General features: G+C 38.5%; 1 protein-coding gene across 6 annotated transcripts in view; it reads left to right on the top strand.

Annotated features, from left to right (window-relative positions):
* The window catches only part of LOC117430635 (rho guanine nucleotide exchange factor 9), a 76,201-nt gene that overhangs the window by 41,832 nt on the left and 15,266 nt on the right, over nucleotides 1–19,103 (top strand). For 5 of the 6 annotated variants that reach the window (XM_059000987.1, XM_059000989.1, XM_059000992.1 and 2 more), the window contains 6 exons: nucleotides 3,309–3,488; nucleotides 3,728–3,817; nucleotides 7,073–7,270; nucleotides 8,840–9,019; nucleotides 11,101–11,333; nucleotides 15,024–15,153. In XM_059000987.1, the coding sequence (XP_058856970.1) occupies nucleotides 3,309–3,488; nucleotides 3,728–3,817; nucleotides 7,073–7,270; nucleotides 8,840–9,019; nucleotides 11,101–11,333; nucleotides 15,024–15,153 (1,011 nt within the window). The remainder of the gene's footprint in view (nucleotides 1–3,308; nucleotides 3,489–3,727; nucleotides 3,818–7,072; nucleotides 7,271–8,839; nucleotides 9,020–11,100; nucleotides 11,334–15,023; nucleotides 15,154–19,103) is intronic. The other variant, XM_059000988.1, reaches the window with a different exon arrangement.

The following is a 19,103-nucleotide window of genomic DNA, read 5'->3' as shown; positions in this document are numbered from 1 at the left end:
TGTCGCTGTTGACTGGCACCCAGGCCAAATCCATTTAAATCAGTTTAAACGCATGGGGCGAATGACATCATCATTCTTTCTTTTTATTAGATTGTCTCATAATCCACGCTTCCTTGAGAATTTGTAATTGATGTCAAATGCCTGCAAAATACCTACTAAAAACGTGGGGTTGTAATAAAGAGATTACATAATCTCCGACGCAGACCTGAGACACCAGTGCTTCATCAAAGCTTAATCGTTTGTGCTGTACTGAAAACCAGCAGTGGATTGCTGCAGCTTGCAGAGGCAAACTAGCCTCATCTTCCTAATCATGTGGGAGAGCAAAGGCTGGACCAGAGCTCCCTGTGGCTCCCCAGTCAAGACTCAAGTTGGCACATATGGGATTCAACGCATGACTCACCCTGCTCTCCAAACGCCAGTGCTTGTACTAGGTGAGCCCTAGGGTCTGTCTCGGATGAAAGTTTTAACATCAAAGCGTTGCTGTTCATTTCTAACAGCTATCCCTTGCTTTCTGGAAGAAGGCACATTTTGTTAGTGCTGTATATTGTGAATATACCTCTTTGAATGGGGTGCTGCATCGGTGTTTCAGGTGCCAAACAAAGGAAGAAAATTGTTTTTAAATAACTGCTGTATTTTTATTATTATTATTATTATTATTATTATTATTATTATTATTATTATTATTATTATTATATTTGCAATCAGGCTAGTACAAACGTCTCCTTAGATTTTTTTTTTTAATATTATCTTTAATTTAATTGTATTTTTGGAAAGTAGAAAGTTCCATGTTAGTGTTCCAAGATGTCCCGAATTAGTTGGTTTCCTCCTTTCAGAAAATATGAGTTAATCAAAGACAGAAGAATGTGCTTTGAAAATAAGCCTCAATTCACAGTACTTAACACATTTTCCATTATATGTTTAATGCTAGGGATGAACATTCTTCAGCGTTCTGTGAAATATTTTCTATTGTTTTTAAAAACTGTAGGTAAAGCTTTTTATTTAGCAACGCATAGACAAGCCAGATAATAGCCCAATTAGACAAAAATTAGACATGCTGTGAAAGAGACAACCTGCTCTTTTAACACATCCAGAGATTAACTTGAAAGGGTTAATCTGTATCAGGAGAACAGACTGTTTCCAAAATAGGAATGCCTCTCATCTGCATTGTACCAGACTGGACCTATTTTAAATTTGCAAAGACAAGACTGACCACTCAGAACCCGATGTTTTAAAAAAGCACCTTAAATGGAGAAGACATCATACAGTGTGTGGGTGTTTCTAGAAGCTTACAGGTTCTGATGAAAATTATCCAAACGCGGAATAGGATCTGCAACAGAGCTGAGCACTCAGAGAGAGGGAGGGATGAGACAGAGAGGGAGGGGGGAAATGAGAGAGGGGGTGAGCAAGAGATGTGGAAAAGGAGAAGGAGAGAGAAAGAGGAAAAGGAGAGAGAGAGAGCTCTACCTACGCAGCTGTTTTTCACTCAGTGTGAGAGGAGGTTTAACGAGAACTTAAAATGATTGATCACAAAATGTAAAACAAAAACAGCACTACAGATAACTGTCAAACAGTATATTCTTTTAACAGCATGAGACAAGTGAAAATGTTATGTATTTTAACTGTAAATTAATAAATAATTATATATGGGTATTATGGGATATATTTAAAATACAGTTTATGACCAAGGTGACTGTAGAGAACTACTTGGTCAAGCGACTAAGAGGACCTTGTTCATAACCCATTCACTGGCCAGTAGATAAGCTTAATTCATTGATTGTTGGTGGTATTACTCTTTTGCTTTATTTTACTTTAAGTAAACTCTGAGGCTGGCACTGAACTACTGTAATTGGCACAGAAATACTGTAGTACCATTTGAGTATGGTTATCTACCTTATTCATTTTCAGGTTGTGAGTCGTAATCAGCCAAGTACCACAAAGTTTGGCTCCAAAGATGATGGAGACTATTAAAAAAAGCTGATCTTAAGATCTCTCACAGAATGTGAGCTGGATTTAAAATATGTAAAACCCTGTGGGTAAATATAAAGACAGAGAAACATTGCTTTTGGTTTATCCTTATGTTGCTGTTCTTTTCGCTCAGCTAACTAAATGTCTACCAAGAAGCTTACTGTCTTAGCTGAGAAGAATGATTATGATGGGGGCTTTGATATGCCGAACACTTAAAATGCAAAGATTTACATCCTGGAAGCAAAAATAATTATCATTCTCTCCTCCTCATCAGCAGAAATAGTTATTGCTTAGAACTTTATTTGTGATGTAATTATCACTGGGTGCTGCAGGGACCGGAGAGTGATGAACAGTTATGGCTTTAGCAGCAAGAAATGTTGCCTTTCTTTTAGCATATTACATTTATAAGCATGTAAAACTTGCTTAAATAAAACAGACAATCTGGTTTACTGCTTGACCACTTCAATAGGAGATACACCTACAGTAGTTTCTGGTTGGGTCACTGTTTGCCCCCGATGATAGCCTTGGCACGACATGGCATATAATCCGCAAAGTACTGAAAGGTGTTTTGAGCAGTCTTAATGTATTCAGTCATTCGTGTTTCAGGCTTGACCGTCTCTGGGATGGAAATAAGGCTTCCATTGCTAGCAGTTTGATCCAGTCCCAGTTTTTGCTATATAAGACACACAGCTTACCTATGAACTGTGGCTAGTCAAGCTCCTATTAAAACCTGGAATGGGTGAAACTGCTATGCAGGGTGATGCCAAATCCAATTAGGTAGACAGGTCCTTATTTTAGAGCTATTTTAGGAACAAACAAGTTCACTGTATTCATGTTTTGCAGTTGAATTAAGCAGATCAGTGTTCATGATCTTTACAATGTTTACTACTAATAAATAAAAGCAAAATGCTTTTTTTTAATCCCCTGGCTTCTTGGAAAGTATTTCCAAACTAGAAAACAAGAAAAGTGTGAGCGAGCAGAAATATTAACTTAGCTAAGGTTATCGAAGATTGTCAATCGAGGTGTTTGAAAGCAGGTCTATAGACTGCATTTTTGTCTGCTTTTAAACCCTATTTTCCCGTAATATATTGAGAATACAATAATAAGCAGGAGAGTTTTTAGTGTGCGGTAGTGAGCTTGTGGGAGTACAAACTTTAAACCCCATAGTAAATTGGGATAAATTGGACTACATATAACATCATTATTTGTAAATGTTGTTAGCACAATCAGTTTCCTTACTAACACACATTTAACATGCTGTGTGGAACACATATGACTTCACTAGACCTTGACAGTACTGTCTTGTAACTCACCCAGTGTTGTTCTTCTCCCCTCCTGTTTAGTTGATCAGTGGTGGTTCTCTCGTCAGTGCTGAGGCAGTATGGGATCACGTCACCATGGTCGACCGGGAGTTGGCATTTAAAGCAGGAGACGTTATCAAGGTCCTTGATGCATCCAATAAAGACTGGTGGTGGGGACAGATAGACGACGAGGAAGGATGGTTTCCTGCCAGCTTTGTGAGGGTAAGTTTAGTCAAAATGCCATGCACTCTTCTGCTGCCGTTTCGTTCTTTCTTTCAGGCAATGGTTTCAGACAATCACATTACCACATGAAAAGCTTAACCCTTTCAAAGCCATTCTTTTGACCCGTTTTCACCACCAATCCATCGTCATTAAAAAAGAAAAAACACCCACAAAATCATCTTTCATCTTGGAAGACTGCTGAAAAAAAAAGTTGTTTTTTTGTTTGTTTCTTTTTAAAGGTTGAATCCTCCCCTCCTCATCCACAAACAAAATCGAATTTCTATATCAACCCGTTAGCAGCCTCGAGATATCAAAATACAACTTCCAAGGTGCGTTATCTAGAGAGAATCCTCATCACTGACCCTTGAGGGACACGTAGATTCAAAAGCCATTTTATTGAGTTGTAGTTTATTCATCTGTCGCACTGTTATTGAGATCACTGCCTGAGCATCCTGGTTCCACAAAGTCATGTGACATTGTGACCTTTCAACTTAAGGTACAATACCGTACAGTACAGGAGCAGGTTTGAAAGGGCAACGTCTCAGGTGATCTTACAGAGTGGGGAAGCGCAGGCAGACACCAACCAAGCAATACTGATTATCCTAGCACTCTCAAAGACGACTGAGACATTTAAAGGGGAAACAAAATCTACAGAATTCAAAACTCACATTGCACTTTTGAGTTGATCTAAACACCAGCTGATTCTCAATCCCAGTAGTGTTGGGATAATTAAAACAGAGCCCTTTGTATACCAGGGTTATGAAAATCAGACAGCTAACATGTACATCTCTCTAGTGTATTTCTGATTGTAAAAGAAAAATGTGTTTATGTACACAGTTGTACTGATTTAGATGATGGAGATATTCAGATCACTTGAATAGATCCCAGAATACAATGAAAAAACGTAAAAGAATGACAACATTAAAATGGCGTTTGAAGCTATATACCCCTACAGCGGTTACAAATCAGCCCCATAATGTAAATTCCAGGCATCTACAGTGCTCCTTTTGGTACTGTGGCAGAAAATGGATTTCAGGCCTTACCATGGAAAGGAAAAGCATGCTCTTTCCAATGTCAACCTGCGCCTTTGCACCCATAGCTACTTGGTCATGAAACATCATTCAGATCGATCTAAAACCATCAGTGACTCCTCTGATTTTAATGTCTCATTATATAGAATTGATAACTGATCCATGCTCCTGTTGAAGCTAGTGCTTGGCTATCTGACATTCTTGTGTGCCATTCAGGCCTGTATTGATGCGTGCTGTTGCAGTGTTTTAACCCATGCAGTGCTGTGATTTGTGGTGTCTTTGGTGATGTTGATGTGTTGTCTTGGCCGAGTTTTATGATTTTTTTTTTGTTATTTAGGACTGCTCTCCTCTTTTCCAGGTCTAGGGGTCTGATTTTCAAATCTTCATTGATAAAACTCTAAAATGAAAAGCAGGTCACATTTCACAGTATTTATATCAATGACATGACTTACTCTGTTCAAAACTGAGCTTTAATGTAGGTTGAAATGCAAAAGCAAAGCCGATTTTATACTTTGGAAATTTATACAAATTGAGGAATCTAAATCTACTTACCAATTTTTGAAAATCCGTCCTTTTAATCTTTTTGGTTATATCTTGGTAATCGTTCATTAAATTCTCATTAAACCTGGTCTAGACATTTTTTACAACACATGTTGACCTGCTTATTTATAATTTATAGTTTGAGATTATTCTCATGAGGGGACCTGTTGACCTGAAGTTGAATATGCTAATATTAATCATTGGACATGCTGTCCATAAATATCACACCCCAAGAGATAAGCTTCCAGAATACATTTTCATAAATTCAATATATGCTAATTACATCAATTTTCTGTATTTTTCTTCCCAGCTACTGTACATGCAGGGGAAAAAAAAGCAATCAAGTATTGAGAGTTCTTACAGCAATGTCCAACAATTTAGTCAAGTAGTGCTGGGACAGCCTGACATCAATCTGAAGGCTGTGATATCTTCTGCTTTCAGTCACATTAAATGCATTCTGGGTACCAGCAACACAAACCAGACGTCACTGTGTCCCTGTTTGCCAGCCGCTGTTTATAGTTCAGGTACAAGCAATGGGCTTGAGTCGTTTTGGTCTCGCTGTCGTGGTAGTGCTACATTAACAGGGAGTTCAAGTACAAGAGCTTCCAGCCCAGCTGCTGGGTGAAGTACAATCGTTCTAATCCAGATACCCACCTGGATGCAGGTGTAGAGCTTGTAGGGCATGGAATGTAAAAAATCAAGCTTTGAAATGGCGTGTTCATGTAATCAGCAGGGAAAGTTCTCGAGCAGGGAAAGTTATTTTAGGTAGAATAGTGAATTGTGAAGAGGGAAGTGCTTTGCTGAGTTCAGTCTCATCCTCTCGGTATGTCACAGGGAGTGTCAGGGTGTCTTCTTCTCAACACAGTGGGCTAGAAATAGAAGCTGAGGACCTCACTGTGGTAACATAACCAGTGTGCTGTACCCCATTCTCAGCTTTTATTCTTGCACTTAAATAAGCCTTTTTTCTTTTCTTTCTTATCGTGAATAAAAAATAAATTAGTATTTAGTACATAGGTTTGACTTAATTCACAAAAACAGTATCCTACTGAAGGTTACATTATATAAGTGGGCAAGCTACAGTGCTTTGTATCTTTTCTTTAACTTTAAAAGGAAGGAATAAACTAAAACGAAACACCTTTGTGTTACTCAAATGCCAAATAAGTGAGAAAAACAGCAGATATTATTATTATTATTCTGCAACTTCAGTCTCCTTGCCAGCCTTTATTGTGCATCTGTTTAAACTCTAAAATGCTTTGGCAGTCTCTTGCAGACTCAATAAGGAATATCTGGCAAACTGACGCTCTTCATCTTCAGTTCTTTGCGTGGAAACAGTGCTGAAGAAGCGTATGTGAACGACCCTTCAGATTAACACATCAATACCGCTTTAGTATTGCTTCTGATAAATGGAGCTGGGAGAATGTACAAAATCGGCCCTACAAATGGCATCTGGATATTAACAGAACCCTCTCAGTTGTCTATTTCGGATTGCTCCAGTTCAGTGGCCCCCTGTACTGGACTGGGCTCTTGAAAGCCGCTAGCTAGTGCATACAGGCATAAATCTGCACTCACTTTTGCTGATGTGCAGCAGTCACTAGTGGATTGGCCAATTGATGGCATTTCACCGCTCTTGCAAAAACTGGTTGGAGATTAAACACATGCCATAAACTACCGTTTATTGCTCTTTTTTATTTGAAAGCGGTACTTGAATGACTGTTGAACTGTACAGTAACATGTCTTGTGATTACCTAACATGATATGGTTTTGGGTGAATGATTTAATAAAACGAAGATAAAAACACGACAATAATAAACTAAATGAATGAATGGTAAGTAAACTATAAACCGTACAGGAAGGGCTCCAGGTGTTAAGATATTTAAGGCTGCACACTTGGCGTCCACCTTGGTTGCCACCATATACATGAAGGATTCCTTAACTTTATTTTATTTATTTTTATCAAGTTGTCTTCAGCCACAACTCTTGATTCCCATGCTAACCGTTTCTGGATGTCTCCAGCTATGGGTAAACCAGGAAGATGGTGTGGATGCTGCAGAGGGGACCAGCGAGGTCCAGAATGGCCACCTGGACCCCAGCAACGACTGCCTGTGCCTTGGCAGGCCGCTACAGAACAGGGACCAGATGAGAGCCAATGTGATCAATGAGATCATGAGCACGGAGAGGCACTACATCAAACACCTGAAGGACATCTGTGAGGTGAGCTGGGAAACCGAGCGTTTGCATCGTTCTTCACTTCAAACAACTGCAATTCTAAGGGATGGCAAGGTTTCTTGTGTGGTATTACTGACATATATTGGTAAGCAATAGATATCCACCACCTTACCACACCATGCATGCTTTGAAACCAGTTCATTTGAAACCCAAACGTTTTTGAGCAAGCACACATATAGAATATGTGCTTCATATAGCATTGTTTGTTTTTTTTGTTTGTTTTTAGTAAAATGTCATCTGTATAAAACATAAACGTCAACTGAAATCTCTATGTCTAAAATATAAAGTATATCAATAATTCATAATGTCTTAGTAAGTAGGAAAGTGTTGTCATAGACTCGTTTCTTATCATCCGACTCAGTTTCCAAATAGGGCAATTTTCATGTTTCATTAACAAAAGTGGTAGAACTCCCCACTCAGGCATGTTGCACTCAGATGTCGTGAACCTTCAGTGTCAGGGACTATGCTTTGGTTGGAATATATTTATTGTTTTTATTAGGTAGCATATGTCAGGTACAGCAAATTCTGCATTAGTGTGAAACATTGGATATTTTGTTTTAGGAATGAGTTACTGCAAAGCATTAAAAGTCAAGAAGCACCTTCTTTGTTTGGAACAGACAGCACTGTGGTCATGGTGGACTTGGAGATTTATAGCCATGCAAAACAGTGTCCCAACAGTCTAAAGAATACTAACAAAGAGCAGCTTTGAAACAGGTGCCAGTAAGGAACACAGACTCGACTGTTTAGTAATCCAGGTGCTTTAACCACCTGCTGTATATAATGCAGGCTGCTTTAAAGTTGATTCAGATCCGTAGTTGTGAAGCTCGGAAGGTGACCTTAGTTGGCGTGGTACTGTCTGTGTGGGGGAAAAGTGCCATGGGACTCCCAAGGGATGAGGTAGGTTAGCCCAAAGCAGAACCATCCCATCGTGTCTACCGCCTCACCAGTGTGCAGGGCATATTATCAGTGAAGCGACTGCCATTTAAGTTCTTCAAGTTCTGTCTCTCTGTCTCTTCCCTTCTCTCTCTCTCTCTCTCTCAGGCTAGTGCCCACCAGGGAGTACATGGAAAAGTACTTGAATGCACTCTGTTAGTCTCTTTTTTTTCTTTTCTTGTCTTCACTAATTCCAGTCCCATATTTTTTTTGTCCTGTTCTCATGTATACTCAATAAAGGAGTTCATTTTTTATTTATATAACTGAATTTCGACAAAAAAATATTCAAGTACTGAAGGGGTTCATATCTTTTGACTTTAAATAAATTGGACGATTCAAATCAGATATTCAGCAAGCACTGGAGACAGTGAAGCAGAATTTCTCAAAGTGTGGGCTTTATTTGACCCTCATCTAAAGCGTAGAATGAGGATGCAACAGACATTGTGAGTCATCTTCCACACACTTAAAACTCCCTCGTACAAGTTCCCTTTTTTTTTTTTTACTGCAGTTCAAGCAATTGCTAAAATGATGCTTCCGTTAATGAAATTGAATCAGGTAAATCCTCAAAGCAAGAAATCATTTAAAGATGAATTTGGAAGTTTGCATCTTTTTTCTTCACAGGGTTACCTGAAGCAGTGCCGAAAGCGGAGAGACATGTTCAGCGACGATCAGCTAAAAGTGATCTTCGGGAATATCGAAGACATTTACAGATTTCAGATGGGCTTTGTACGGGATCTGGAGAAGCAGTACAACACTGAGGAGCCTCATCTTAGTGAAATCGGGCCTTGTTTTCTAGAACATGTAAGTAAATACTATATGACTTGATGATGCAGCATTGTCAGCCTTAAATATCTCAGAGGACCCCAGCCATAGCTGTCCTCAGTATTAGGGCTCAATTCAATTAACTTAGTAGTTTGGAGCATTTGTGGAAAATACACAATAATGCAATAAATAATAAGCAATTATTTAAGGATTTAAATCATATTTAATTGGTGATGCATCAATTAAATTAAAAATTAAAAATAAACCGAAAAGTTTATTGCATGAATTATTATTATCTCCAGCTAAAAAGTGAATGGTATTGAGTCTTTAAATGTCACACAAATATAATGTTGCACAAATGCAGAATCAGGTTAGGTACAAACCGGATTCCTATTCATGTTTCAAGGAAATCTGCTGAATGGAAGTAGGTTGGGCCAATCATTTGCCATGATAATGGCTGCATATAGAGAAATGTATTGTTATATTTTTTATTACCGTAGTTTTGGGTTAAATTTGTATTAAAAAAAAAAAAAATCAAATGAAGTGCTGTTGTTTGTTGTCTGCCCTCCCCCAAGCAGTCACATAAACAGAATTTTTTTTTTCTTCAAGCTCAAACTGTTTTTAATCACAAGTCAACACCCCTATTGATTTAGAAAGAGGGGCTGTGGTCCTTCTGAGGGCTGCTAAAGATCTTGAGAGAGGACCTCTGTGCGAAGAGTCTTGATGGAACAGGACAGAATAATCTGCCTAATTTTCTGAATCTGCACACACAGCAGAACTGACAGTCGTCTTGAGATCTGAACCGAAAGAGGAACGATTATCAAGCTGACAAGAGGGTCGTGACCTTAGCAAAGCAATCCTGCAACTGCATGAATGTGTCTTCATTCTCATAAATGCAGCGATGCTTACCGGCTTTCAGATTTCACGTCACTTAATACTTAACCAAACAATCAGGTTTAAGACCAAGGAGGATTTTGTGGTCAATTTTTTTTTTCCTATATATAATGACAGAATATTCCTCATGTCACCTCAACTGATAACTTCAGTAACAACTATATACCCAACTGGGATTGCTGTGTTTCCATTAAAAAACTATTGCAGGCTGTTCAATTCTCAATATATCCCTCGCTCTATGGCGGTATGCAATCATAAGCAGGACATCATGTTAGAGCTGTATTTCCTGATTGAATTCACGCCTGTAGATTTATTTTGTTTTAAAGATTTGCATTGAATCCCAAATCGGGATATGCATGTCAACTTCAATGAATGTTTTACTGTATATAGCAATACTATATATACTTCTGTCTGTTAAATATAGCAACAGCTTACAAATCAAAAGACAGCTCTACTGGGACTCTAAAGAGCTTTCATTGTGAAGGGGAAGTGTTGTGGTGTAACAATGTAAATGAGTTTATCGATTAAAGAAGCAGATGCTTTAGATATTTATTACCTCCACAATTCATCAATCAGTCAACAAATCAAGAACAGCCACCCCGGCCCTTCCCTTTATTGATTGTGGACTATGTTAACTGAAATTTATAGCAAAGAAATATGATTAGGCGCAACATTAAGTGTATTTTCTCTATTAATTACGGCAGCTGAAAAAGTCACGTGGAACTGCTGCCCGACATTTAGTAGCACATTTACAGTTTGTTCTGCACACAAGCTGAAATACAGGTGTGGAGCACTCCATCAATCATCTGTGCTTTCTGTGAAGTCAAGCAGCTATCTAGACTACTCTAATGATACTGCTACAGTTAATGTCCTGTATAGCCGCCAATGACAGAGGGGCACATTCTACTCTTGGCACTGCGCGATTGAACCTTCATCGTTGTTGTTGTTGGGTTTTTGTTTTTCAACAACATCCACATTGCGCCGCCACTGGCAAAGGCACAGACTTTTGTCCTGGAAAAATAATTTTAAATGCATCTGTAGGGGCCACGGCACAGAAACTACTCACTTTAAGACAGCCCTGAGTCAACCTTTAAGTTTGAGAATGCTGCCCGGCACTCCTTCAGCTTCCTGCTCTAATTTGCACTCCACCACTGGTAGAGAAGGCTGATTCTATCCACTGCCTGCCTGATGTGCCTCTCCCTGGGCCTCTCTTATTTGTTTTGCAGCAAGACGGCTTCTGGATTTACTCCGAGTACTGTAATAACCACTTGGACGCATGCATGGAGCTCTCCAAGCTAATGAAAGATGGCAGGTACCAGCATTTCTTCGAAGCCTGCCGCCTGCTGCAGCAGATGATCGACATCGCCATCGATGGCTTCCTCCTCACGCCTGTGCAGAAGATCTGCAAGTACCCCCTGCAGCTGGCAGAGCTGCTCAAGTACACAGCCCAGGACCACAGGTAACTGCTTGCATTTCAAATTTTCCATAACCCCTTCCTTGGTGAGATGTCATTGCGTGCAGATGACATTATCTAGGTGATGTAAAACGAACAATGTGAAGAGACTCCCGTCTGTATCATAACGTACGTGTCAATTACAATCTTCATCAACAGGGAGCACAGAAGCTTCATTATCTGAATAGAGAAAAGGACTCGTAAAACATTGAGCCCTGTTCCTTTAACCCTTTCAGTCCTGGGGTACCTCAAGGTGCAGCCTTATCTTAGTATGCTGTATGTTAACATATGCCGTTGGAAATCACGTTGGAACCTCACGGTTGTAAGGTAGTGTAGAAATATATGTACAAAAAAATGTCTTGGCCAGTTCAAATGTATACTCAATAAAGGAGTTCCTTTTTTAATTATATAATTTAATGTCAACAAAAACTAATTGAGGACTGAAAGGGTTAAAGGGATATGCAAATGAGTGGGGTCAGTTTAGAGCCAATCTACACCTGGGTTTCAATTTATTTGATATTTAATTGACTGCATTGTTTTAAACAGAAAACAAACATCACGAAGGATCCTGTTAATAGCACAGGGACAGAAGCCTATGGTCCAGCCTAGTGACTGACACGTAACTGATTAAAATACAGTACAATAAAAAAGGGAACACTAAAGCAATTGTCATATAAAATCTATAGCTAGAATATGCATCAAGTGTACTTGGAGAGAACGGTATAAAAAACACTTTTGTCTCCCACTCGCTGTGCCCAGTGCAGTCGTTAACCTTTCGATGTCTATGACTCTTAATATGACTCTTAAATGCTCTACAGTAAGTTACGCAGTTTGAGTTAATGCACAGGCTTTGAAAACCAGGACCTAACCTCGTTTTCAGTGTCATACCCTTGGAAGACCTTGAGATGGAACATGTAGTTATTTGAGGGTGTCACTGGGCTCCACAGGCAGGGTGGAATTTACAAGTTTGTGGTATGTTTTGAAATTGAGGTTTTCACTGAAAAAAATAATTCTGAAACCGCTTTTTGTTCACAGAATACCTCGCAGAGAACAACGTTGGTAGTTATTTCTCCCCCCTGGGTATTTTGAGAAGAAGCGTTATCGACAAAAATGTCAGCTTTAGGTTTATTTTCTTTTTCATCTCAGTTTGAATTAATTTATTATAGCAGCCAGCCGCCCAACCATAGCTGAGCTTCTGTTTTTCACATACACTATACATTTTACATAGTGAGTGCAGTATTACAATTCCTTAGATTTAATGCAGATGGTTGATCAGGATATGTTCAGTAAAGTACATAATGTTTGAAGTGCATGCACAATAGTAAATATTGGTAAATGGTAACTATATTGTAACTACATGTACTTCATTTAGCTGTATGTAATAAGGGACTTTGGATCCTATTCAACTTCTAATTTACAAGTTTTATAAGTATATAATATGTATATATATATATATAGAGTAATGTAATCTCTCTGTCGTCGGTTCGTTTGCCCCTTAAAAACATAGACCCAGACACAGAACTTTGATTTTTGAGCGCTTCTGCACACTTTTAATTTTCACAACACAAACAAAACAAAACAAACAAAAAGCCTAGCTCAAACGTAGAGCCTACCTTCACTTTAACTTCCCTGACTAACACACAGGACAGCTAAGCCGTTTACCTGTCAACAACCACTCTAACAGACAGTTCCCCAGCAAACACTCTTCTTAAACCAACTCCCTGGTGATCTCCCCCTCTAATGGCGCGGGATGCTCTCTTTTATAGTATGTGGCTGTTCCCAATTAACACCAGTTACTTTGTTTGGGAACAGCCACATTCTCACATGTTTTTGGCAGGGACAGGAATTAACCCCGTCCCTGCCAGCCACCACCAAAACACACACAATCACCCAGACTTTATTTACATGCAGAGCCCTTGCTCTGTTACTATATATATATATATATATATATATATATATATATATATATATATATATATATATATATATATATATATATATATATATCTAAAAAAGAAGATTGGCTTCATTAAAAAAAAAGTTCTATAAAAAAATGTAAATAACTTGAGTTAAAGCATGATGAATAGGAATCTGTAATTATGTAAGAAGTTCTACAAGTGTCTTTTTGTCTAAGAATGCATGCCATAGTGAGTGTTTATTCTGCTGATTTAATTAGTGATGTGTCAAATGATTTAGTCTGTTTTTAACTTCCACAAAACAAAAATCCAAACCACGCAAGTCACCCAGTGAAATGATTCAACGAAATGAAACACTGTCAGAATCAATTTTCTACTGTCACATCCAATTAAATGTCAACTGTTTCAGATCTAGTTTAAGGGGGAAAATGAAAAACAATTCACAGTCAACCGTCTCGGTGAACCATGCAAAAGCTGCCCCAGAGCTTACAGCTAAATACAGATGAACCTTCAAACAGTCGACATCACTGTGATCACAGAGAAGAATCATCAGTTTTCTTCCAGAAGATTTTTCTTTTCTTGTTTAATTTGGGGGGAAAAAAAGCACCATTATTTTTGAAAAATAGCATCTCAGGTTTTTCTGTTCCTTCATTAAAAGGATATTATACAATACAACCCACTTAAAGCTTTCACAAGTCTAAATAACACGACCGCCAACTCATCTCTGTAAATAACCAATAGAAAAACAAAGCTTTCTTACTAGAGTGTTAGTATTAAATTAATACACAATAAAAAGTGCCTCTTAAATATGTATTCGTATTATTAAAGAAAAGCTACTGTGGCAATTACAGTTTTGGATATTTCAGTTCTGGATATTTCTTTACCGAGTTGAGCTGTGTTTTAACTGTTGTAAGATTAGTAAGCATCTAATCAATGGAGCCCCAATTAGGTTGGGGACTTTCAAGGAGACCCTAGAGCACAGGTCCTGGAATTAAGCCTGTGCTGTTTTGTGTACGAGCACAGAGTCTTTTGTTTGACACTAATGACACGAGTAAAGTTCAAGTGACACTGGAACCCAGGCATGCATTTAATCAGCTGCTTTGAATAATCGGTTGCAGGACTGTTTGTTCACCGTGAGCTTGTATGTGAGCTGACAAAATTTACCTTCCATTTTCACACTTTCATACAGGAAAGGAATGACTATGCAATGCTATAAATATGTTATTTTTGACCTCCTGTCTCAAGACACAGACTCCCCTCATGCAAGGGGGAAGGTTGGTAGCTTTGTGTGGATGAGAACAGGAAAATAGGTTATCACACTAGAGATCCGAAGCCCGCTGCAATCCCTGAACTAGTTCAGCTTTTATTTGTTTAGGCATCTGTTTAGAACTGGCTAGAAATGCAGAACAGTTTGTTAGCATGGCGAATAATAAAACTGCAATAGAAAATCAAAAAGAGGTCAACAAAAAGTAAGAGAGAGAGAGAGCTTTCAGTCACTGTGCTCTCAGAAGTGCATCAGTTAATGGTTTTAAGTCCAAATTAAAAACATACTTTTATAGTTTCACTTTATTAAAATTAACTTTTAAACAGCGTTTTAAAATGTGTACTCTTCTTTCCTTTTACTTTATATTATACCAACATGTAATTTTTTAATCTTGCTTTCTTTATACTCTTATTTCTCTACACAAATGTATTTTATTTTGACTTGCTTTTGTTTGTCTTGTACCGCACTTTGAGTATGGAAAGCACTGTGTAAATGTAATTTTGTCCGTTGTTTCAGTGACTACAGATACGTGGCTGCAGGCCTGGCTGTCATGAGAAATGTAACCCAGCAGATAAACGAGCGGAAGAGGAGACTGGAGAATATCGACAAGATCGCACAGTGGCAGGCCTCTGTCCTGGAATGGGAGGTATGGGTGCTAGACTAGCTGTGGTTCTGCTTACGATTACTACAGCGCGCATGCCTGAGTGAGGTTCAGTGTTAATCGCTTTTATTAACAGTTATTGGCTCCGTAGCAAACGTCACGGGTGCCGTACGGAAGGGTCGTACCTCAGGGCCCTGTTTTCTCTTGCTGGTTGTTGATAGCTCAATCAATAATGCTTCCTAGTTAAAGATGACATGTAATAAAAGGGAAATATTCATAGGTTACTGGAGTTTAAAAATGCATGTCGGGTTTGAAACAGGCCTTCCGGGAGGCAAAAGTCAACAGCGTGGTCTTCTTTCACAGTCCTGACCGATCAATATTACATCTTTGAAAATGCCACATCTAGAAAATGGGAATTGGGCCACTGAGCGACTTGGATTCCCAGTTGGGATTTTGACTTAGGAAGCTTTGCTTGCGATTAAAAATAGATTTTTGTGGCTCTTCGGTATTGACGTTTGGAGAAGCTGTATTGCCAGCAGCAGCTTTCGTTTCACATTAGCCGCAGTGCTAGGTGGACCACTGTCTCTACAGGCTTTTATTGAACGTGCAGGACCACATGGCTATCTGGCTGGCCCTAACCGAAACCTCATCTGGTCAACTATGGGCTTCATATAATAAAATATGTAAGCATTTAGTTATGGAGTTCAGGACCTATTTATTTATTTATTTATTTATTTATTTATTTATTTATTTATTTATATATATTTATATTTATTATCTGTGTTAAGAGTAAGCATTTCCTCAGTCCTGCTTGCCAATGGCTAGATCATGGGACATACCAACTGAGATCTCTGTTTGAGATTTTTAGCCTGATTTCATGGCTTAACAATGCTATAATTCAGGTTCACAGAAAACCCAAAGGTCTGACAGAAAACTTAGTGAGGGGGCTCAATGGTACCCAGTTAATTTTTAATTAAGAAATGTTGGGAAGTAATACGTGAAACTGCACTTGTGGTTTTCTGTGAGAGAAGAATTATTTCTGCCTGATATTCAGTATTTAAGTTTGCTTCAGGTTATTATTCACGTTTCTTATTCTCAGCCCTTCTGGGGAAAGGTGTCCCTGACTGTGCGAATCTGACAGTAGTACATTTTCTCCTGCTTTTGTTCTTGTTCAGCAGAAAGCCACCTGCTTACAGTGTTGAAGGGCACTGTGTGGTAGTATTTGTTCTGTGCGTAGTGATTCATTTAAGGTATAACCAAAAGCCTGGAGTCTTCCTGACCGCAGGCTGGCAGTCAATGTGCAGCAGCATATGCTACAAATGCTAAAAGTGCTTTCCCACTATAGCATTAATCCTCTACACAGGGTAGCTCATGTGCCATCCACATGGTACCAAAGAAAAATCCATAACAGGCAGATGGCTCATTAAGCTGAGGCCCACGGACAAAGGACTTCAGTTCGTGGGGCAAAAACCAGGTGGAGGAAAAAAAAATCTATATTAGGGACATAGAAACACTAAAAGAAACTTAAATTAATGACATTCGATACTGAAAAAGACTTCTTGTCGAAACACCTGCCATTGAATATAAGTTTCTTTTAGTATTTCTGAATTCAGCACTGTGGAGTGTTTAATAGTTATGGATACTATGTGAGGAAGACGGTGCATTAGGGACAGTCTGGGTTCCCCGTTTGGTGGAGATTTTATGATACTTCCAACGGTATGTGCTAATTTACTTGACGTTCCTGTCCATTTGTAAGGCGTCGATTTAAAAATAGAGAAATAAGGCATCAGTGTTGAAACACCTATCTTTTCAAGATGTGTCAGATGTTTGTGCCAACTGTACAGTCCCGCCTCCCCACACGGCATGCTGAATCGGAGCTGGCAGATTGTACTGTATATCTGCACCTGGGACCATAGGGATTGAGGTAAAGGTTCCCACTGACACAAATGAACAGTGATTCCTTTGACTTCCAGAAAGTACAATGTACCTTCATACATATGATGACCCAAAACTCATTTTACCAAGGTTTAAGGATGTCCTCAAATTCACGGAAGCAAATCGTTGAATATTAGTGGTATGTTACTGTGGAAATTGTCTTTGATCTCTTTTGATCTACAACCCCAAAGCATATCGATCGCACTTTACTTTAAAGATACTTTTAATACATATCTATAAATATGTTATTAACAGTTACTAGCACACAATAATAGTTTATTACAATAGCATTTTAATGACACACTGCTAGTGTTGTGTTACAAGGTAATTTAAGGGTTTCTTACGCCTTAATTACATGTTCTTACAATTGCTAAATCCTGTTATTCTTAGTAATAACAGTCTTATGTATTGTAAAACATCCTTTTATAACACATTCATAGATGCGTTATTGACTTTTTATAACCCTTAAAGTCATATCTCCATATCTTTGCCATTCACTTCACTTGCTCAATAAGATCCTCATCCAGTTATGATCTAGGAATACATCATGCTTGCATACATAAGACATATATGTGCTTCCACGTTTACCTCCATCACTCAAGTATCCTGTTTGACAGAAGCTCTAGAATATAGATCAGTTCTCTTGCTGTGTAGCTTCTGGATAGCGCAGTGTACTTAAACAAGTCTTCATCTAACACAGCATGGGAGAGGTAAATTATTGCTCACGAGCCACACAGTAAGTGACAAGGTGTTTCATTAGCAACAACTCCTCCTGCAGTGACACGCTGTTCATTAAGACATCCGGATCCCGGCTCTCTCCGATGAAGGGATTGTAAGTGAATCAATTTAACGTCATGTCGCGTGTCACTGTAAACCGAAAGTAAAGGTGACCTTGCTAATAAGCCGGGAGGTGTTCATGACTGATAATTTCATCAATCACACTGAGCCTCGAGTATGCAGAATATCCTTCTATAATGATAATGAGGGACCCTGTTACAAGAAAAGATGCATGGATATCTAAATTACCAAGGAGACAAAAGCAGACAAATGATTAGATACTCTTACACCGCGCCTTTGTAAGACCGTGACAACATGTTTCTAATTTGTTTTATGTGTCGACTAGTTTGATTTTGTGGGAAGGCTTTTTTTTTTTCAAGCCCTGTTTAAACTCTTATTAGGTTGAAGATAATTTTAATCTTGCAACATAAGACCTTTTTGGCATAAAGGTATTGATTGAATGCTCAGGCTGTGCACACACACACACGTTCCTTTAACAGGGAGGCCCTGGGGAAGTTAAAGAGGAATGAAAAAAAGACACATTAATATTTAGATGTTAATCTTTAACTAATTCTGGTTGTTTTTTTGTTTGTTTGTTTTATTTTTAAAGTTTGTATTGAATTGAAATGTTTGCTTTCATATCATTAGTTTTAGGCTCCTTAGACTTAAATGTAACTCCTCTGTGAACTGAAAGAAAGGTTCAGGTTACTGAAAGAAAGCAACATTCCTCAAATAGACTTATCTGAAAGCAAATGTGTTTTCATGTGTTCTAATGAGATCTTCTGATGATGATGTTATATATATTAAAAAGAGGTGTTTTGGACAACAGCCCATGTTACACAGCTGAAGGAGGGCCTTTGTCCAAAACATCCTGAAATAAGTGATTTTTTGGAAATATTTATACCTGTTGAATACACCAATTGTTATCTTTTAAATAGTTTATTAGTAACAAAGTGGTACGTTGTTCTATTTATAATTTTTACGGCAAGCAGAAAGCTTTTGCTCGAGGAAAGAAAACTCTTCGTTGAGGTTTCATCCTTGAAAAATAAAATAAATAAAAGATCCAGTAACACAGTGGTTCCCTGGGATCCAGCGGGGGTGCTAGCGTTGCACATTCAGCACCCCGAGGACATCTTGTAGCCCAGGCTGTTCTTAGTAACCAAAAAAACTATTCTGCAGTGATGCAGCCTAACTAGATGCTTTACACTATGTACAAAAGACCTGGTTGGAGGCTCTTGTTTTTGCAGAGAAAGAGTTTTTGTTTTGTCATAAGCAGCCTCTTA

The sequence above is a fragment of the Acipenser ruthenus genome, chromosome 26, assembly GCF_902713425.1.
Source record: "Acipenser ruthenus chromosome 26, fAciRut3.2 maternal haplotype, whole genome shotgun sequence".
Classification (NCBI taxonomy): Eukaryota; Metazoa; Chordata; class Actinopteri; order Acipenseriformes; family Acipenseridae; genus Acipenser; species Acipenser ruthenus.
This window is presented reverse-complemented; position numbering and strand designations above follow the sequence as displayed.